Genomic DNA, 21,645 nt, shown 5'->3' with positions numbered 1-21,645 from the left:
CCAAAGGTTTCTGTCATAACAATTATTTATCAAAACAATTAAAAAGAACAGATTATATTTCTGTAAACATAGCAAACCATATCAAAGCATGTAATTTAATGTTTTACACTACTTCTTTCAGGCGTTTTAAGCTGTGTTTTAAGCTTTGGAATAGAAATGATAAGAATATAAGTCAATGCGCGTTTTTCCCCCAAACAGTTGCCTTTTGCACCTCCGGGCCACCGTACGATGTTTATTTTAAACAATGTAGCTAAAAAAAATTGATTATAACAATTATATATATATTTAATTAATGTACTTGAAAAAGAAAGCGATTCGTATATACTAAAATTATACGACTTTTTTTTTTAATTGTTTCGTTTGATCATAAGTCAGTTAGAATTTGGCCTTTAGCACTGGAGACAAGTATTCAAACAGGGTATATCCCGCCCAAGCAGAAAACTCCGAAAGACAAAACACGCATACACACGTACGGGGCGGGGTTCGGGCTATCTCGGCCAATCACGGCAAGACGCTCACCAAGGTAGTTCAATTCAAATTTAAACGGTCGAGGACGGAGATCCCGCGGACACGGAAATTGTTTATAAGGTAATTGTTTCATATATTACAGTGAAGTGTGTGTTTTAATCTGCAGTTTGTGTTGCGGAACTCGACTTAAACCGTAAGAGCAAAGTTTTGTAATTTAATGTAGAAGTTCCTTTTCGTACTAAGGGTATCTGCCGTCAACGTTAGCGATCATACGAACGGGTTTAGTGTCGGTGATGTCTTTATGTAATTTAATCGAAGCTGATTTAAAAATTAGCGTGTCCCAGTAAGATTTTCTATCTTGGTTTAACTCGATAATTACGCAAGTTAAGTTTTTTTTAATGTAAATGCTAAAAACTGTGGACACAGTGGCTTTGTTTAGGCTCACATCATACTCGGTAAGTTACTAAAGTCGGACCTCTGTTATAGGGGTCTATTAAAAGTTTATCTGAGTTGAGTTAACGCTAAATCGTGTGATTTTCACTGTAAACGTAAATATTACGTTTTCGTGTGATTGATTTTCATTATTAGCAGGCACTTTTATATGAGTGTTATGTCCAAGCAGGTGTGGATCACCGTGCAACACCCTAGTTTGTCTCCATTGTATTGGTTACTAGTACACCCAAGTCTCATCGGAGACGCCAACGTTATTTTAACAGCTACTTAATAAAACCTGGCTTTACCACGTTGTTACTGTCTGGTCAAAATAAATGTGGCACATGATATGCAAGTGACTGTTGTTGTTCTTGGTGTGCTTAATGGTAAATACAACTGCAACTCGGGTAACACGAAGAAGAACTTAAAGAAGTCCAGACGCTTTTCTTTGCAAGCTCCTTTGACGAAGGATTACTACTACAGAGGACAGAGTGTTAAAATGTCGAGTGGGTTTTAAACGCAAAATGATTTATTGAGTGGCAGTACAGCTTTGAAGTGAGGAAAACATTTCTTTTGGTTTTATTATTAGGAAAAAACAAAAGTGCAACTTAAATATCATGACAGGGTTTAAAAAATGTGTGAAAAGGCAGATTTCTGCCATTACTATATACAGATCTGCCTTGCATACAGCTGTAGTCAACCACTAAAGGCCCAATTTAAGAATAATGGTTTATATACTCAATCTGTGGCTGTTCATGATGATGAAACAAGTTTTTTTTTTTTTTTTTCTTTGTATCTGTTTTAACAATAATTCACCTCTTAGCCCACAACAGAGCATGTCCCGCCTGCCAGTAATGTCAAGTAAGAGGGTACTCGCGGAGAATGCCCAGGACTTGGCACCTGCACAGGTTTGTGTAAACCCTTCTGTTTACCTTTTTACTGCTACTGTCTGACTTTTAGATTACTGTTAAGTATTTGTGAGTTTAATTTTTGCTGGAGGTGAGTCATCCTCACATGCACATGCAGGTATCTTAGAAGGCTAGTAAACCACAGCTGAAAACCTGCGCAAGACTCAGGTTTGTTCTCACTGTATGCTAATGGGGTCTTTTGTTTTGCAGAAGAGACTCCGTAAGGATGCAGATCCGGTTAAACCAGCGGCTACGGTCATTGGTACCAAGCGACCTGCTCTCGCAGCAACCCGAGCACCTATCTGTAAGTAACGTCTCAATCCTGAGTGTTGAAATCTTTTTGTTTTACTCCAAACTACATTGGTTTATGTCGGAGAACTACTTTATCTCAGTAAAGCACTTCATTAAAAGGCTGTCCCCAAACTAAACCAGTCAAAAACTAAAACTGCATTAACTTTATTTAAAAAAAATCATTGAGTAAAACACGTTTTCACATTGTATATTGTGCTTCTGTCCTCTTGTCATTTTGATAAAAATGTCCTTTTTGTTTCACTGTCTCCAACACAGCTAGGCCTCTTAGAGCTGTAGGAGCTGCCACTGTAGCTGCGGCTCCGTCTAGAGGTAAGAAATGCTAAATATGTGGCAGGACTTTAGACACTGTGGTCACAAACCTTCATCTGGAGCAGTGATTAAGCAGTTTTAAAGTTTAATTAAATTTGTTCATGGACAATGTCATATCTTGGTCCCAGATGAACATGTGATCATTTAATGCATCTATTTACTGTTTAGGTGTCATTAAGCAGTCTGTAGCTTCAACTACATCAAAGGGAGGCAACATGAAACAACCCGTTGCATCCACCGGCACAAAAACAGGTGAGAAATGAATTCTGCTCATTTCTTTTCTTCTGACAACTAAACGTTTATATTTTGGGGCTTTGATTTGTTAATAACCCTCCATAAATTTTAAATGCTTTTGAAAATGTTTCAAAGTGTGAAAAAAGTGACCCAGTACATTGAAATAAGCCACGATTCTGAGTGAGTTTGTGCAAACACGACCATAAGCATGAAGCACCTAAATGGAAGTTGAAGTTTAAAGGTTGCTTCTGTAGAATAGTTTTTCTTAACAGACCGGAAAAAAACAAATTGAAAATGTTGCGTTTGTGTACAGGTGGAACACAAAAACGAAACCCTTGGGATCTGAAGGGCAAGGTCAGCGACATGGAGGATAAGGTCCGTACCTACCAAATAAAAGTTAAGACTCTGAATCAGCAAAATGAGGTTCTCAAAGACTCTGTGTCCCAGAGCCACAGAAAAATTGTGGAAGTGGAGAAGGAGCTTCAGATACAGAGGAGCCAGAATGGGTATGAGGACTATTTCATTTGGAAAATAAACGTTCAGTTAGGAATTTTACTCCTGAAATTGTCGTGTTAACCATTGACAACTTGACTTTGCTTTTATCTTCTGGGATTTTTAGGGAGTATGAGATGAAGCTGCAGGTGTTGGCTGGAGTCCAGGATGAGCTGGAGAAAGTCTTGAGTGACAAGAACTTTCTGCAGAAGGAGCTCACCAACTTGGAGGGGAAATACAGAGTGATGGAGACTCTCCGAGACAGCCAAGAGACGGAGCTGCAGACTCTGAAGGTAAAAGATTGACTGAACAGCAGCTGAGAATGGCCGTGCTTGTTTATTATCACTAGATAAACGTACAGATGGGCTGACCTGCCAAACCTTAATATCATTTGTTCTTTCTGCTCCAGATGAAGCTCTCTGTGCAGGAGTCGACTCTGGCCCGTGTGCAGGTAAACCTCAGAGACTTCGAGGAGGAGGTTCGGTCTCTGAAAGAAACTGTGGCCCAGCAGAAGGATGAACTTTACGCTGGAGAGATGGAGCGCAGACGGCTCCACAACACCATACAAGAGCTCAAGGCAAGTTTGCCTCTGTTACCAATAAAAGTGCCTCTTCATGTGCACAAAATGTGAATGTTTTCTCTGTTCTTTGGTTGTTTTTGGTGTGTGCTGGTCACATTTGTCCAATCATCCTTCGGATTTTGCTGCAACCAATAAAATATTAAGTTTCAGTCTCACTCTTGTATCTCTTGCAGGGTAATATCAGAGTGTTCTGCAGAGTGCGTCCTCTGGTAGGTGGAGGCCTTCCCAAACATGTACAACTCGCCACAAGCGACAATAAAGCGATAACGCTGGCTAAAACCGAGGAGGTAAGAATGAGGACCGCTTAACGCATGTTTAAAGAAACTGTTGGCTGCAGAGAATTTGAGTTCTGTGTGAGTTAACACGTGTAATTCAGTGTCAGCGTAGATGAACCCTAACCCAAAGAGGAAGCACAAACAACCAACTGAACTGAGTTTTTGTGCTTTTCAGTCTCACACGGGCAAAACTGCTGACACTCAGAAGAATTACAACTTCAGCTTCGACCGTGTGTTTGGTCCTCGGGCCTCCCAGCAGGAGGTGAATATCACATTTTACAGTATATCAAAGAATAAACTGTTTTTCATTTTGCGGTCCCCGCCTGTGCGTGGAGGAAATGTATAAATTTGTCTTTATCTTCAGGTCTTTGAGGAGATCTCACTGCTGGTGCAGTCAGCACTGGACGGCTACAATGTCTGCTGCTTTGCCTACGGTCAGACCGGCAGCGGGAAGACGTACACCATGGAGGGGGACGAGGTTGACGAGACCAGAGGTGTCATTCCCAGAGCTGTGCAACAGATCTTTAAAGCTGCAGGAAAACTGGGAGAACAAGGCTGGGAGGTTGGTTTGGTTTGTGTTTGAATGTCTGAAGAGAAGGTCAGTGGTAGCAGCTTTACACGGTGGTAGAGCAGCAGCTTTTAAACTGCAGACTATCTGAAAGACTTGAGTAGTTAGTGTTATAGGTTGTTCATCTAAGACCAGACTGCTTTTCTACCACAGTCGGCCATATTTCCTTAAGCACCAAAGATGATTTTGAGCATACAGATGAGTGGAGCTTTTATGATTAATCTGCCGCACTGTTAATGTTGTGCTTTTCTTTTTATCCACAAAAGTCTCACATTAGTGTTAAATTGCTTCTGCTCCTCAGCGTCAGAGGGCTTTCACACTGCAGTCTGCTGTGTGCCCTCGCGGTGCGTTTATGAGGGAATGTGCTCATTTTAGTTTTTATTTCAGTTCACGTTCACAGCAAGCTTTGTTGAAATTTACAATGAGACCCTGAGGGACCTTCTGTACACCGGCAAGTCCAGCAAGAGACCGGAGCATGAGATCCGCAAGACAACCAGCAACGAAGTGACAATCACTAATCTCACTTATGAGCGGGTCTCCAATGAGGATCAGGTACAGCAGACAGACATCTGTAGCTCAGAACAAAATTAATTTCAAATCGGCTGACAAATTGTTACCAAACTTTTATCAGTGCTCTATGTGTTTTAAAACGTCCCCTCGTCCTCTCAGGTTCTCGGTCTCATTGCTTTGGCCAATCAGAATCGCTCCACTGCCCAGACAGCCCAGAATGACCGCTCGTCTCGCTCCCACTCAGTCTTCCAGCTGGATATTGAGGGAGTTAATGCCGGCAGGGATGTCAAGTGCAAATGTGAGTATAATCCCACTGGAAGTACCAGCATCAGGAATGTGGTTTCTTCTTTTTGGATCTATAATATTGAGTCTGGTTAGTTATTGTTACTGTAACCAGTGCAAAATCTGCTCCGATGTAGCCACTCTGTGCCTGGTGGACTTGGCTGGCAGTGAGCGAATGGTGAAGAGCCAGTCTCAGGGTGACCGTTTCAAAGAGATGACCGCCATCAACGGCTCGCTGTCCAACCTGGGCATCGTTATCGCCGCTCTGGCCAACAAGGTCTGCAGCTGCAGTTTCTGTAGTCTTAGATGTCACACCTGCTTTCTTTACGTTTACAGTATTAATGATTTTTTTGGCCTTTGTGTTTCAGGAGAGTTACGTTCCCTACAGGAACTCGAAGCTCACCTACCTCCTGCAGGGATGTTTGGGGGGGAACAGCAAAACGTGAGTTTGTTGACATCACAAATCTTTATAATGACGATACATAAAACTGAAGGAATTTATCCCCAATAAATATTTAACAGAGTTTGATCCCATCACTTCAGATTGTGACTGTTTATTCTTTGGCGCTAATTTTGGATGTCTTTATCTGCAGCTTGATGTTTGTTAACATCGCCCCGGAGCCCGACAGCTTTGGGGAAACTCTAAACTCATTGAGGTTTGCCAGCAAGGTCAGTGCAGTCTTGTTTCCAGTGTTCATTGGACAGAGTACATTAATGATGTCCTTACGTTAGCTGTTTATGGTAAACCAAAGCCATACTCCATATCCATTTTAATACCTTGGTGTGTAATTAGGGCTGCTCAATTAATCGAATTTTAATCACGATTACGATCTGGGCTTTCAACGATCATTAAAAATGACTGAGCCGATTATTAGCCCCTCCCTAATTTATCCGCGACACCTTAAAGGCCGTTCCGTGAAAATATTGTCGGGCATAAACCGGTCCGTGGCGCAAAAAAGGTTGGAGACCGCTGATTAAGAGGACCCGAGGGAAGCTCGGGAAGCTAAGCAGAAGTTATTTGGAGAGTGACTGCCGTTGGTTGAAAAGAGAGTTTAAAAAAAAAAAAAAAAAAACTTCAGTGGTGTTGCACACTATTTTATATTATTTTTTTAAAGTCATTGTTAACCCTTTAAAGCCGGTCAGAGCTGCATGCTCCGTTTTGCGTAACTATTGTTAAATCCCTGTAGAACCTGAACCGTGTAAGCTAGCGCAATAATTTGTTTTGCATATGAAACCGGAGGAGTTGTACTTACATCTGATGCCATCAGCTTGTCCTCGGTCACGGTTTCGTTCCACATATAGCTTTGCAAAAATTGCATAAAAAGCGCTTGCAGGAACAAAAACATAATATTCCAGAAACACGCTTTGCCGTTCCTATCAGCTGTTCGTAACACTTCCCACAGTGAAATGATGCACATGCTGTTTTCTTTGCAAATCTGCATCATAGGATTGTTTTTTGTTTTTCCTGCAGTATATAAAAATTGCTGTATCTCCAAAATAAAACTATGAAGACACTCAAAATAAATGTCCTGTTGTTGTAAACTATTTTTTGCAACTTTATTGTATTTAAAGTTTTGAGGGATAAGCCTCTTAAATTTCTCCAAGTAGAAATATATGTAAACAAAACAAAAGCGATTTTCAATTTTTTTTTGTAGTTTATTGCACTTTTTTGCAATTTATGTAATTACTATGCACTTAATGCATACATATTATTAAAATATGGGCTATAACAGTTGTATTGATGTATAGCAACTTGAAATGCTCCCACAAATGGCACTACAGCATGTAAAAAAAAAAAAAAATAATATAAGCTCTGGTGGACTTGGTTCTATAGTAGGTCTTAAAGGGTTAAATAAATATCGTCAAATAATCGTGATCTCAATTTCAGTGAAAATAATCGTGATTATCATTTTTGCCATAATCGAGCAGCCCTATGTGTAATTCATATTCACGTTTTGTCTGAAGAGTAGGGATGTTCCTGGCGTCTTATTTACTAGTCGACTAATCGAGGGGGAAATAATTAGACTAACCAACTAAAGTAAAACTAAGGAACATTCAGATATTGAGTTAATTTTCAGAACTGATTAATAGAAACTGTCAAACTAGACGCAGATGTATCTTATCCATTTATCACATTCTGTTAAATACAAATGAAAATGCGTTACTACAAAAGATGTTCTATTAAAATATGACAATCATTTGAGAATCTAAAAGTACGACTGAGTGTGGCGCGAATGATTCAGGCTGCTGAAAATTAATGACAACCTTTTCAATAGAAGCAGAAATTTAGTAACAAAGTAATACATTATACAGCCGCTTTCTAGTCAGGTTGTGGGGGCAGCAGGAAGGACCACTCCTGACCACAGCTGATAGATGTAAACTGGCTAGCATGACCAAGGATGCTGGGGCCTCCTCCTGGTAGGACGTGCCCAGCTGGAACACCTTGCCCAGGTGGCTGTCACCTTTTGATGTGAAGTAGTGACTCTACTCTGAGCCCCTCTCCCATTGACTTAACTGCTCTCCTAAAGGAGAGGTTTTCCACCTTTGAGAAAACTAATTTCCTCTGTGTGTATCTGCGATCTCAGTGTTAACAAGAAGATCAGGGTAGATTAATAGATTTATGGTGTTTCTCAACAACAGTGCGCCATCTGGTGGCAGATCGCTGCCTAACATTTAGAACACAATGTACCAGCATTGGGCATCAATTAAAATTTTAACAATTAGATTGAACGACTGGTAAGTCTGATACAGACTAGTGACAATTAGTCGACTAGTCACATAAATCCCTGATAGAGCCCACAGAAGTGGCCTGCACCATGTGCGTGGCTTGCTTTGCAGTTTAACCACAAACACTCGTCTGCAGTGGAATTTCTTTGAGCTAATCGATTCATTTATTTCATTTTTTCTTCTAATTAATGTGGAAAATGGTGGCAAAAGTGGATGAAATGAGTGATTCCTAGAGTTACATGCCAGTTTACAGCATAGGGATTAGGTTTACAGTATAAATACCACTGAAGTGTACAAGGATTTGAAGTTTCACTGTAACTTTAACATTTTTGACAATTTTGTTTTGTTTTCTCCCCCGCAGGTGAACGACTGCGTCATAGGGACAGCGACTGCAAACAAAAAGTAGAATTTTTTTTTTTTTAAATCCTGAGTTTTCTACTTTTTAGGTTCATCTCAGGTTCAAAATGTCATTTCTTCTAATTAGTACTTCAAACAACTTGTCTGAATCTAATATGCTTCAAACCTTCCATATATCTGTACTTGTGTGTAGTAATGCTAGCTTCACCACAAAAGGAGTTGCTGTGCATTTCAATAAAAAGAAAAAAGGAAAAAAAAAATTTTTTTTCACTCCAGATTTAACACATTTAAGAGTTTTAAGTGGGCTGTTTTTTTTGTTTTTTTGTTTTTTTGTTTTTTTTCTCCTCTTTCAGCGGTTTTAGCATGAAGTGAGCGGTAAACTCAGACATTAGTCAGTTTCTAATGTAACTCTTGTGTTTACCTGCTGTTGGAAGTGAATGACAGTAACATTGAGTGTTTTCACCAATGTTAGATTATGTTTGTGTATATACTGTATATAATGGCTATTTTACAAGTCTACATCACTTACTGATTTTTAGTTTTCTTTTACCCATTTCCTTGGATGCCATATCATTAGTATGTATTAATTAAATGTTTATTTAACATGTATGCTATGACATCTACTTTACAAATAAAACCAAATTTAAAGGCTGTTGCATTTTATTGCCTTTTTTCTTTCCTTTTCTTAAAGTTATGAAGGCATCTTGGATGCCATTTCAGTGAGTGTGGGGAAATGCCCCACACTATTTTCTATCACTGCTTTGAATGCAGACTGGTCTTAATGTTGATCTTTGTAATCTTCAGTATTAATATTTGTAAATGTTAACTATGAGGATTTTTTTTTAATGATGTATAACGTTTGTAATGATTATATGAAGTTATATATGATTAATCATCCATTTATTAGATAGGTGAGCTATTTATACATTTTAAATATTAAATTATCAATTTTAAATCATGATCTAATTCGTGTCCTGGTCCATACTGTGAAGGCACGACAGAAGTATATGTAAGGGCTAAGGTTTCCTCGGTGTCCAGTACAAAATGTAAATTTGAACTTCATATTCTTATTTTCTTTCAAATGAACCTTAATGTTTTTAAAGTTTCTTCTGTGTTGTATTTAAATAGTTAAAGTTTAAACCCAGCCTGCAGTCAGATATAGTTGTTTGTTTGTAACACGGTAGTTTTCAGCAGGAGTGATGTATGAGCAGCATGTTTGAGTGTTTTCAGGCTTTTTTTTTTTAGTTTATTTTGTGTCGGCCAAAGTCTGGCTCGTCTGTCTGGGTCGCTCTTAAAGGCGACGTGTGGCTGTCTGCTGCTGCGGAGATCAGCTGCGAGGAGCTTTTTCTCAAAAATGCTCCCCAAACTTCAGGGCCTGGATGAACCGGCAGGACCCGCCGCCCTCCGCTCGGTCAGAGGCCGGACTGTAACGGGCTCAGGTGTCAACTGAAAACGGTGAGTTTAACGTCGGCGGCGGCCCGACGGGGCTAGCTAGCAGGCTAACGTCACATCTGTGCGGCTGTGATTGGAGACCGGAGCTCTGACGGTTTTCCAGATGCCGCCGTTTGTCCGTCTGAACGGAGAACACCGCCACCGGGGAAAAAACATCTGCACCGCGAGCACAGCTGCATTTCCAACCAGCAGCTTCGCTTTTGTAGCGGTAAAGTTAAAGTGTGCAGTCCAGCTGTTGATTTTTTTTCTTTTTTTCTCCCCATAAAGTCTGCCGGTTATGTCCGGCGTGGACTGTGCGGGTTTCTGATGATTAATTAATGAGTTTAATGAAGGAGGCTCTGCACAGATGTGCTGCTCCAGTTTAATGTGAAGTTCAGAATGACACCGATGATGTCAGCTGTCATAACTACAGTAAATATTTGATGTGCTGCATAAACTGAGCAGCTGATTATAACTGGGCGTTTAGGTTTGTTATTGAACTCTAGTATTTATTTTTATTTCACTTTTTGATTTTTTTGTGTGTTTTTAACTTGTTCTGGTTTTGGTTTTAATCGTGTTTATGTTACTGAGCTGTTCTGGTTGCAGCTCTTCTGTCAGAGGTTGTGTTGATGGTTTTTGGCTGCTGTAACTTTTGGGATTAATAAAGTTTAGTTTGTGTGTGATGTGCAGCCTGTCAGTGATGTCAGGCTCACAGACAGGCGGATAAAATCAGGCTGTCACTGTCCTCTAACTGAGGCTATCTGCTTCCTTAATGACGGGACAGATTTCCAGTGTTTCTGAGGTAAAATTCAAATCCTTTCAGAGCATTAACATCTCTAATGAAGTCAGTTTCTCTGCCTCTGTCATCATCAATGAGTTCAACATGATTATATATATAAACTTAAACTATTTTAACTGAAACATATAGCTTTGAGTTTTCAGGTAACATTATTTTTTTCCATTTAATTTATTTAAATGTAATTAATTTTGGAATGAAAAGGTCAGATTAAAGGAAAATATTACTTCTGATGTTCAAAGAAAGTGCGTCACCGTTAAATTTATAGTAATTATTTAAATAACCTCCCTACATATCATTACATCAGAAAAGACTGACAGGTGTAGGTGATGATGTAAGACTGCACCAGCGTTACTCTGAGCTGTATAAGCACCATCAGTGAGTCTGCAGTCATTCCTTAAATTTTCCATAAATATGTTTACCAAAACTTTTATAAAGGTTACAAGTTTTATCACATGTTACTTAGTTTACCTTAATTACTGATAAATATCTTCAAGTTTACATTTATATTGCCTACAGTCACATTCCTCTGTGATGCACTTTGTTTGAAATCCAGCATAGTTGAGTTTAAAGCCCTTCACCTCTAAAATTATCATAAATTTAATCAGAGATTCGGCGATTAGTTGATTAGCTGATTGACAGAAATTACATCAGTAACGATTATTTAATCATTAATTTTGTGTAATTTTAAAGAGACAGCTAAAATTATGTTTCCACTCTGAGGATTTTCAGCTTTTCTGTAATTGTTTTGTAATTATTTGAAGTTTCAATCTCTTCTCTTTATATATTTATTAAAATGAAAGAAACTAAATTAAAAAAAAAAAGATTTGTTTAAATGGAAAATAACTGTTGATTGTTTCAGCACAGCTGCAAACGTTTTATAGAAAGATCTGAACCCTCTGCCGTGAGCGAGGTGGAGATTTGTTGCAGGGCTGTTGTCCCGCGTTAATTCCAACAACCCAGTAACCCAATAAACTGCAAACTGCGGTCACGGTTGTTTTCATAAATAAAACAGCCGTTTTTCTTAACATGATATTTTATTTGATACCTAATTACCTGAGAGGTGCAGTCATGTGACCCATTCAAAGAGCTTCCTCCATACTTGAATAGATTCACTGTTCGTGTAATTTAAAGCCTCAGATTTAAAGCCACAACCTGCCAGTCAGCAGTAACAAACCAGGAAGGACTGCCATGAATCTAAAGTCAGAGTTTAACCTCCGGCTGTGGGAGTCATGAAGGTTTTTCTTCCTCACAGATGCAGTCTGTGCCCATGGAGGTGGGAAGCAGCAGCGGCAGCGGCTCAGTGGTTCAGGTTTGCTTCCCGGGCGCTCAGACCTCGGTGCTGGACAGCCTGAACCGGCAGAGAGAGGACGGCAGCCTCTGCGACCTCTCCATCCATGTCCAGGGACAAGTGTTCAAGGCCCACCGCTGCGTCCTGGCTGCGTCCTCGCCTTACTTCCACGACCAGGTGGATGAACACACTGACTCTCACTCAGCCTTGGATCTTTATTAGCGTCAGACAAGAATAGCTGTCGCAGTTTGTGCCTGAGCAAAACTTTAGAACATTAGATTGCCTATAGAAAGACAGACAGGTGACAGGATTAGTTGGTCTTACAGATATTTTCAGTTGGTTGTGTAATCAGCAGCTTGTTTGCATTTTCTCCCAGTTTCTGCTAACACAAGATCTGTGTCTTTAACACGCCGGAGACATAAAATGTGAATCTGGGTTTGAAGCCATCTGCCGCTTCTTATTTCTACCTCAGAAAAACAGAATAAACGAGGCGAGACAGAATAGATGTGAACAGTCACGCAGGTTAATTTTAAGGGAGCTCAGAGTTAGAAGATAATAAAGACCTACTGTGTGACAGCAGCCTCACACAAACACGTTACTTGTGCTTTTTTATGCTGTAATAATTGGTTTTCGAGAGAGCCTCAGTCATCTGCCAAATATCTGCTTAGTGAAACTGGTGGGAGGTTTCATCAGACCCCTGTTACCTGTCTGAGGGGCTGGCAGACAGATTTACTGTCTGTGTACACCAGAAAATCACTTGGAGCTGGACTCTGACCATGTGGGTAATGTTGCAGTGTGATGAGGGAGAGGAGGAGGAGGCAGGAGGGATCGTTACAAAATGAAAAAGCTTCATTACTGTGATGTTGTGATCTCCATCCGCCTCCAGGTACTACTGAAGAACATGTCCACGGTCTCCATCCCGGCAGTGATGGACCCGCTGGCGTTTGAGAGCGTGCTGAGCTGCGCCTACACGGGTCAGCTCCAGATGCTCCGCGATGACATCGTCAACTACCTCACAGTGGGCAGCGTCCTGCAGATGTGGCACATTGTGGACAAATGCACGGAGCTACTGAAGGAGGGCCGAGCCGCGGCGGCAGGAGGGAGCGGCGGAGGTGGAGGAGGTGGGGCTGTGCAGGATGGAATAAGTGGAGCTGGAGGATCAGCCAACTCTGGCTGTAGCAGCAGCAATGGTGACGGTGGAGCAGGTGGTGGTAATGGAGCTGCTGGTGCTGGAAGTGTTGGTCAAGTCCAGGTTGTTGAGTCTAACGAGCCCCCGCGAGCCTCCCAGCCTCCCAGCCGCCCGTCGGTGAGCGAGAGCCAATCACCCAGCAGCACCAACTACTTCAGCCCCAGGGATGGGAGCAGCTTTGGGGGAGGTGGCGCGGCTGCAACGGGAGCTTCTGGAGATGGAGGCGGGGCTAACAACACCCCCAGCTACTGCACTCCATCAGGAGGCGAAGAAGCCTTCCTTATTGAGGAGGAAGAGGAAGCCGAGGAGGAAGAGGAGGAGGTGCTGTACCATCAAAGGAAACGAGGAAGCACAGGAGGAGGAGGCAGCGGGAGGAGGAAGAAGATGAGCTCAGTGTCAGAGCAGGAGGTCGGGGTCAGCGACAGCTTTGGGGTTTCATCCTATCAGGTGAGGTCTGAGCAACCTGAAGATAGTCGACCTTTAATTTGTATGAAGAGCTTTTATTTTGAAAGAAAAGTTGAACTTTAATAATCGAGTTAGTGTTTACAGTTTGTTTGTTTGTATCCTGTGTTTTCTGTACATAATGTGAAATATCTCAATAAAAGGACGGAGAGGACTCTGCGTTGCCGCTGCAGAAGCGTCCCACCTACAGCCAGCCCAGCATCATGCCTCGCAAGCAGTGGGTGGTGGTGAAAACCGAACGGAGAGAGGATGACGACCTGATCGTGGTCTCCGGGGAGGAAGGAGGAGAAGACGAGGAGGATGAGGATGAGAGGGAGATGGAGCTGGCACGAGAGCGGGAAAGGAGCAACTTCAACATCTCAAACGTCAGGAGCCTTTCAGGCGAGCTCGGGGGCAGAGCGGAGAACGATATGGAGTCACAGGTGAGCTGGAACTGTAGTGTAATCAGATTACAGCTTTAATTATCCTGACAGTAGCTGAGGGGCGGTTTGCTTTGTAGAAATAATGACGCAGACCTGTTGTAAGCTGGTGCTGTGGTGGTTTTGCATATGACCAGTAGAGGGCGCTAAAACGTCACACAAAGAATTTCTAACTTAGAAATTTCTATCTTTAGTTGAAATAAGTTACAGCAACCAGAATGTGTAAAAAACCTAATTTTTAACTGAAAACTTTCTTGATTTGTGCATCTGCTCTACAAATAAACTTGATTGACAGATATTTTTATATAATCTTAACCTCTAATACGTTTCCCTGTGTGTAGGTCGACTACTGCCAGTCTTCAGAGGACTACCTCAAGTTTGAAGGAAGTCTCATGGACCAAACTTTAGCGCAACACCTTCACGACGGCGCTGCAGGTCAGAACCAGAACGCTAACCGGGCGGTTTCGGCGCTGCTGGGTCAGGTTCAGTCTGCAGCCTCGGCCCGGGCTCAGCTCTTCCCACTGGACATGCAGGGAAACCAGATCCTGCTGTACAGCCAGGCCTCCGGACTCCCGCTGGATGCTAGCGCGCCGCCTCTGGGGATGGCAGGCGGTATGATCGGAGGGTCGTCCTTCAAAGGTCCCAGTATGGAGCACGGTGCGGTCCACCTGTCGGTGCAGGGTGGTTTGGGGGTGGATGGCGCAGAGAGCGGAGGAATCGGAGGCGGAGGCGGCAACAGTGGCGGCGGCTCTGGGGGTTCAGGGAAAGTGTTCATGTGTCACTGCGGGAAGACGTTCACCCACAAGAGCATGAGGGACCGCCACATTAACATGCACCTGGACCTGCGGCCCTTCCACTGCCCCGTCTGCGCCAAGAAGTTCAAGATGAAGCATCACCTCACCGAGCACATGAAGACGCACACGGGCCTGAAGCCGTACGACTGCCTCGGCTGCGGCAAGAAGTTCATGTGGCGCGACAGCTTCATGAGGCACCGCTCGCACTGCGAGAGGCGCAGCGGGCTGGGAGAGAGCGGCGAAGGTGGAAGCGGCAGCGACGGAGGGAGGAGAGGTGGAGGAGGAGGCGAGGATGGTCCAGATCTGATTTCCTCCCCCCACCTCCTCCTGTCTGCAGGTGAGGGTGGGCAGGGAGGCGTCCTGGGAGGTGGCGCGAGGGGAGGAACGTCAGTGTTGTCCCCGCAGCACGGCGGCCTCTCAGCCGCAGGAAGTGGCGGCGGTAACAGCAGCATGAGTAACAGCAGCAGTGCCGCTCTGAGCAACAACATGGCCGCTGCTGCAGGGGCGCTCCTCGGGGCGATCTCCCAGAGCCAGGGTCAGGGATCTGTGATGTTTGGCGGTCTGGGGTTGGGTCGGGGTGCGTGTGAGGAAGACGTGTGCGAGGTCAGTGCCAATGAAAGTAGCGTGACTTAAACCAAAATGTGTGTCGAATCCAACGGGCGCCTCTTTCCAAGCAAACAGCTGCTGGTTCCTGCTGCTGCTCTGAAAAGAAGAAGAAGCTCAGTGAGAAACTCTGAAACTCTTTTAACTGCCGACAGGTTTCAAACAGAGGTCGAGTAAAAAACAGGCGAGGCTCCCGTTGGACGCGCACAACCTGAAGGACCTCCAGGGAAACGAGACTTTGACTTCCACTCATCTGCTGTGGTGTTTCTGAGACAAACGTGTGAAACTTGTTGTTGTCCGCAGTTCACAATACTCTGAATCGTGGCCTGGTAGAAGCGGACCTTCTGTCTCTGAGTATTTGTTTAAAACGCCTGAGACGATTAGTTTATTCTGAGTGAAGAATATGCGCGTGCGTCCGGAGGAAACCAAAAACTAAAAGACAGCGCTTCTCTAACCGTTACCTTCTGTGGGGACATTATAGTCTCAGTAGAGTAGAAAAATGGCTGTTCTGAATTGCTGTGACTTTCTGCAATATTGTTTTGTGATATATTTGCTACGATTGGAGTAAAAAACATAAATCTGCAAAAACAAATTGAACCTGAAAAAAATATGTGTTTTTTTAAAGCTCCGGGGTTCATGAAACTCTCAGCTGACTTAATCAGACGCTAAACGTTTGTTTGAACCAAGAAAAATGCAGATTTGTGTTTTTTCAAACTTTCCTCACAGCAGCAGCAGCCCTGCAGTCTTTCCTGCCTCAGACCCACAAAACAGACCAAACTCAGCACTGCCATGTTGTTTCAGATGATGCTGCTGGCACCAGTTTGAAGCCCAGCCTGAGGATTCAGCTCCGAGAAAACAAAGAGCCACGTGTAGCATATAGACTGTATGTAGAAGATGGACACAGCCACCATGACATGTTCTAGCTACTCCAACTACTGACTATGGAACACACCATACACCAGGAAACCGTATATATAAATAGGCACAGATTTCTGCTAGTTAGACTCATAACAGACTAATAATTGAAGATACGATAAATTATTTAATTCTCTGATGCTTCCATTAAAAATGCTTCACAAACAGTTCACTCAGATGATGTGAGGCCTGTAAGCTACAGTCAGTACCGTCAGTTTAGGGAGACACATCGAACTTTGGGACTGTAAAATCTAATGAAGGGAGTTATATGGAGTACAACTGATATGAAGGGGGAAATATTAATAGAGGGCAAGATAACTTTGTACCAGGCTTCAAACAGCTGGGAGGAGGCCTCGGGGCAGAACCAGATGAGCTTGAGGAGGTGACTGAACTCAGCTTAGACCCAGGTAGGCAGCAAAAAATGGGTGGATGGCCTTGACATGTTTATTCCATCTCTGAAATAACCTGCATTTCATGCCCGGGCTTTTCCATTTAGTATAAATGATAATAAACAATAAACTGTGCTCTTGCATAGTTTGCAGATCACTGGGCTCAGAGTGTAAAACACCTGCTGGTCTCAAACTGAAGCTCAGCAAACATCAGCAAATACACTACAAAATAAAAGCTTTGAAACATCCAGCACAAACCACAGTTACACCATTAAAGTTTAAGTCTGTAGCAACCAAATGCAAACTGGACTTTAAGCCTGTGTTGGATTTACACGTGGTTCTTTATTTTAGCTGAAGCTTCAGTCGCGCCGTCACAAAGGGAAGCCCGTTGATCTCAGTCATGCATGAAGGGAGGAATATTTCGTTAGGCTGCTCATTTATTGACGTGTACAGCTCGAGCCTGACTGAAGTGACTTTCAAACATGTTCGCGTGTAGAAGTTCAAAAGTCGAAGCTAAATTTATTTCAGCTCTACACAAACACAAACACTACCTGTAACTGATCACTTCCCCTCTGGAGCTTTTATAGCTGGAGGCGACTAACTTACTGTTTTGCTGCTGCTTTCACTTTATTACTTTGTTGTTTGCAGAGTTTTGGGGCTTTGAGGAGTATAAAATATTCTTGTTGCTGTAAATATATAGAAATATACATCATCTATTCATCAGGCCAGGAGCGACGTTTAGATGCAGATGTTGTTTGATCTGATTTTTCAGAGGACAAAGTCTGTGAGAGTTTCTCTACCCTCCTACCCTGCAGCCATCTGTTCAGTAATGTTTAGTTCACTGAGGTCTTATCTAAGCTACACAGTGTACCTCCTCTGAGTGTCTCACAGCACATTTAGATAAAGTTATGGAGGCGGGTAAAGACTGAACCTCATCTTCAGCAGCTGTTCTGCACACTGAGAGTCAAATATCCTTAATTCTGTTTGTTATGAAGAGAGATTTCTGTCTTTAATTATATTTTTATTATTATCACACTTTTTCTGCCTTTTTAAAATTTAAATTAAATTTAAAATTTCTTTAAAGGTTCTTTGAGGAAAGTTTGTAAATGAAGGTTTTAGTAGACTGCGTTATACCAGTGCATCTCAAAAAATTAGAATATTATTAAAAAGTTTATTTTTTCATAATTCAAATGGGGAAAATCTTCACATATTCTGTATTCATTACATGTAATGTTTCATGCCTGTATGGAAGCATATTACCAGGAATGATGTCATCTGTCATCTACACAGCCGTCAGCTTCCATCTGATGAAGAGCTTCATGGCGATGTCAGTTTTCTTTTCGAGCAGCCCCGAATGATTTGATGACCACGTTGTTCTCTGATTGGTCCTCGAGCTCACCTGACTTTGGCGTTAATTTAATGGAGAATCATCAAGAGAAAGATGAGAAACACTCGACCAGACGAGCTGAAGAGCGCCAGCAAAGCAGCCTGGACTTTAATAATAATCATCACAGTTTGAAAACACGCTTCCAATATTTCACTTTATGTGTAATGAATATGAACATGGAATATATGAAAATTTGATAGTCGTGATATTCAAATGTTCTGAGATGCACAATTATAAAACATAATTTAATAATTTTTGTTTTTGGGAGTAGACGATTAGATTTTGGAGCTTCATTCTAAAAATGTTGCACATTGATGAGGGAACAATGACATCATTGCTGTACTGCTGTACTTGCTGTTTTTATGGTAGCCCGTTAACTTTAAAGTTAACAGGCTACCATAAAAACATAATAATATTAGTTGTTATTGAGCTCATAGGGAGGAAGCTGATCTATATATACTTACTTTACATCTTTGGTGGATCTCTATATGTAGAAGAACCTAATAGTATTTAAAACATAATGTAGAGGTCTGCAGTGAGTCGTGCTTTCATTTTAATTTTCGGATATTTTCCTCAGTGTGGTTTTTAAATGTTACTAACTGGTTTGATGCAATTATTAAAAAAATAATTATTTGATTAATTATTACTGCTGAGAACACAGACAGGTGTATTAAACCACAGGTGAGCAGTTCTTCAGCCTGAATCCCATTTACCCTCGAAGATTTTACCTTTTTCTGACCACTATTATAAAAAGAACGGAATCTTTATGGCTTACCTCCCCAAATAAAGTTAATGTTGAGTCAGTGCGCCATCTTGTGGTACGAATCGGTATTGCACTGAAGAACAGCCCAGTCTGCAGGATGAGTATGCAGATGTTTTAGGCCCAGATGTTTTGAAGCTTTTTATTCACATTCTGTTGATCGTTTAGTTTATTTTGAAAGGTTTTCAGGTCTGTGCTAGAGTGAAGATAAAAGAGAAAATTACAGTGATAAATACAAAATGAGTGCAATTAAAGAGAAACGTTTTCCACGACGGGAGGTGTGTTATTATGTTTATCAATAAGTCATTCTTTTCTGAGTGACTTTCCTTTCAAAGAGCTGTGCCGCCCTCTGGTCATACAGGTGTTACTGTTACACACATCTGCAGCAGTGCGATAGTTGTGTGTGTTTATGAAAATCAGACGTGCAGCACAGAGCAGTTATTGGTGACCTCATGAATATTTAGCCTTTAGAGATGTTTTCCAGCTCAAAGAGATTCAGAGTGAATGTTTTACCTTCTGTGAAGGCTCAGCTTAGATGTTTTATACGCAGGTTTGGAGCTCAGACTCGGTGCAGACTGTTGGCTTTTGTACAGTGACCTTTGACCTCCAGAGTTTCCTGTATGACTCAGATTTGGTTGTTTGGGTTTGATCCTGTTTGTTTTTGTCAACTGCTGAACGGCTGCAGAGAAAACTCAGCGACTGTGTGAGAGACGTCTAAATATGATGATTTCATGCTTAAATGTGGAGATTAATGCATTTGAACACTTTACACACGATGGTCATGTGACCAAAACAAGTAGTTCATTTGTTTGTTTATTCATCCAGTTTTATGTTCACAGAAACTAAACCTGTTTAAACCTGTTTGTACTGACGGTAATTTTTACTTCAGGAGTCGTTGATGTTGGATTATGTTCAGGACGTCAGAGTTAATGTTTCCATGTGGTGTAAACTGATACAGGAAGGTCAAATATGGGTGTGTATCTGATAAAGTATGTGTTAAATAAGAGATATGTTTTAACAAAAGGTAAAGCTGCTTTGAAAATAATTCATAATGTGACAAAGAAGAAGATAAAACCTGAAGAACATGTTTTCTGCATGGACGTGTTTGTTCCTGAAAGCTGCTCAGACCGCTCTGATAATTTGAGCTTCTTTTGTCACCTGAACATCTTTAAATGCAGATTTGTTTCCTCTGAAAACAAAACAGGTTCCAGACCAAAGATGGTTCACAGTATTTATCAGCTTCGACCCTCCGGTGCGTGACGGGTCTGAGCAGATCTCGATGCCTTTACTGCCCTGGGTTGAAATGATGAGTGTAGATGTTATTATTCTGTTTCCTGCAGCTTTCACCGTTAAACTGTACTGAAACTAAAAACCATCAGTCTCCATCACATGAAAAAAAGGAGCTCAAAATATTTTTACTGAGAGAAAAGAAACGATGGAAGAATCTCAGAGTTGCTGCTGAAAACCCGACTTTAGTATTTTTGTTATTTTCATACATGAAACTTCCTTGGTGTCCTCTGACTGACCAGCTGATTGTTGAACAGTGATAACAGAAAATGACGTGTAAATCCTGAGTGGTACTAATAATGTATTAAACTACAGTACATCAGTATTGTCCTCCAACATGTAACGAAATGATGGATTAATAAATTATTTGGTGAAAACAACCTTTGTTTGACGACCGGATCATTTTACTCCTTCTCTTTGATGACTTTCATCAGGCTGCATGTAAACAGACGTGCTGCATCACCACCAACCTTTCTAAGTCGTTTTCTTTTCTGCTGTTATGGAACATTTAAAGCTGCATTAATTGATTTCAAACACGAGTGAATCATCTAATTATTATATTAATTTTGTCATTATTGTCTGTACAGTGTGCGTTACACTGGTGCAGTGTCTCCTCACAGGAAGACAGCCAACTGGCTCGGCCCTGTCTGTGTGGCGTCTGATCGGCGTCTTTCTAAGAGTGACCGTGGTTATCTCGGCTGGACTGTATGGGATAAACAACCTTTCATAATATTTTTGATGCCCTCGATTGTTACTCTTTTTAAATGTAAGTAGTAATAGACTGGCTTGTTTTTTGCGCATACATGTGTGAGGACGTGCTTGTTCTCCCAGACGAGGCATCTTTGCTCATTCACGTGACCACACGTCCCTCTTTGTTTAACATGATGTTTTAATTACATTTAATTCTGGTATTCATGATCTTATTTAGAAAAAAGCTGCTACTAGTGTGTGTCTTTTTTTTTATTGTTCATTTAACGACATTTTTGTGGCTCTCAAAGCACCTTGGTCACAACATCTTCATCATTCTGTTTTTATTTTGTATTTTTGTCTGGAAATCTCCTCTCATACATTTAAGAATCCTTTCTTTGGTTTCTTTAAAGCCACCAACTTTATTATGTTTATTGGAGATTATAAGAGAAGTCGTGCCTGAGTTTACACGTGAGCAGGAGATATTATTATTATTATTATTATTATTATTATTGCTGTTTGGGTTTGTTTTATTGCAACAAAAGGAAGAGGGAAATAGATTGTGGTTGTTTATACAAATTTCAATATCTGTCGATATTCAAGGACGGATTTTGATGTTTCAAGATATGAAACCTAAAAATGTCTAAGAACAAGGAGCAAGTGTAGAAATGTCTGCTCTTAAAGGCAGCTGTACTTCAGGGTTTCAGGTTTCTTTTTTTTCTTGTGTCGTTACCACAGTGACTCTACATTTGATCTGTTTTCATGCTGTGTCATGTGTACT

General features: G+C 41.5%; 2 protein-coding genes across 4 annotated transcripts; both read left to right on the top strand.

The window, feature by feature from the left end:
• Window positions 1-454: 454 nt before the first annotated feature.
• Window positions 455-9,104, top strand: kifc1 (kinesin family member C1). Of its 2 annotated transcripts, none has more exons than XM_086280721.1 (17): window positions 455-588; window positions 1,724-1,808; window positions 2,019-2,112; window positions 2,376-2,429; window positions 2,598-2,681; window positions 2,977-3,169; window positions 3,283-3,448; window positions 3,565-3,732; window positions 3,909-4,022; window positions 4,186-4,272; window positions 4,375-4,572; window positions 4,966-5,130; window positions 5,248-5,386; window positions 5,508-5,647; window positions 5,739-5,812; window positions 5,964-6,039; window positions 8,459-9,104. In XM_086280721.1, the coding sequence occupies exons 2-17, from the start codon at window positions 1,737-1,739 to the stop codon at window positions 8,501-8,503; spliced, it is 1,869 nt and encodes a 622-aa protein (XP_086136847.1). In that variant the 5' UTR covers window positions 455-588; window positions 1,724-1,736; the 3' UTR covers window positions 8,504-9,104. The 2 variants fall into 2 exon arrangements, with proteins under 2 accessions (XP_086136847.1, XP_086136848.1); XM_086280722.1 differs by lacking the exon at window positions 455-588 and adding an exon at window positions 608-661.
• Window positions 9,105-9,445: 341 nt separating this feature from the next.
• Window positions 9,446-18,189, top strand: zbtb22b (zinc finger and BTB domain containing 22b). 2 transcript variants are annotated; one of them, XM_086280718.1, is made up of 5 exons: window positions 9,446-9,909; window positions 11,937-12,149; window positions 12,859-13,608; window positions 13,767-14,045; window positions 14,384-18,189. In XM_086280718.1, exons 2-5 carry the CDS (start codon window positions 11,937-11,939, stop codon window positions 15,467-15,469), a joined length of 2,328 nt encoding a protein of 775 aa, XP_086136844.1. In that variant the 5' UTR covers window positions 9,446-9,909; the 3' UTR covers window positions 15,470-18,189. The 2 variants fall into 2 exon arrangements, with proteins under 2 accessions (XP_086136844.1, XP_086136843.1); XM_086280717.1 differs by lacking the exon at window positions 9,446-9,909 and adding an exon at window positions 9,965-10,114.
• The last annotated feature ends 3,456 nt before the right edge of the window (window positions 18,190-21,645 follow it).

The sequence above is a fragment of the Aulonocara sp. 'chitande type north' Nkhata Bay genome, linkage group LG22 (assembly GCF_057382095.1).
Source record: "Aulonocara sp. 'chitande type north' Nkhata Bay isolate Kocher_YH1m ecotype deep benthic linkage group LG22, A_spYH_male_GT1.1, whole genome shotgun sequence".
In the NCBI taxonomy this organism is placed as follows: domain Eukaryota; kingdom Metazoa; phylum Chordata; class Actinopteri; order Cichliformes; family Cichlidae; genus Aulonocara; species Aulonocara sp. 'chitande type north' Nkhata Bay.
The sequence above is the reverse complement of the archived record's forward strand: the minus strand, read 5'-3'. Positions and strand labels throughout refer to the sequence as shown.

What these genes read in the sequence shown, in the direction of transcription:
- kifc1 (XM_086280721.1), top strand. Translation starts at nt 1,737, where the DNA reads ATGTCCCGCCTGCCAGTAATGTCAAGTAAGAGGGTACTCGCGGAGAAT. An exon ending in ATCCACCGGCACAAAAACAG is followed by an intron (nt 2,682 to 2,976) that starts GTGAGAAATGAA and finishes GTTTGTGTACAG; the next exon opens with GTGGAACACAAAAACGAAAC. An exon ending in TTGGGGGGGAACAGCAAAAC is followed by an intron (nt 5,813 to 5,963) that starts GTGAGTTTGTTG and finishes CTTTATCTGCAG; the next exon opens with CTTGATGTTTGTTAACATCG.
- zbtb22b (XM_086280717.1), top strand. Translation starts at nt 10,010, where the DNA reads ATGCCGCCGTTTGTCCGTCTGAACGGAGAACACCGCCACCGGGGAAAA. An exon ending in CGCCTTACTTCCACGACCAG is followed by an intron (nt 12,150 to 12,858) that starts GTGGATGAACAC and finishes ATCCGCCTCCAG; the next exon opens with GTACTACTGAAGAACATGTC. An exon ending in AGAACGATATGGAGTCACAG is followed by an intron (nt 14,046 to 14,383) that starts GTGAGCTGGAAC and finishes CCCTGTGTGTAG; the next exon opens with GTCGACTACTGCCAGTCTTC.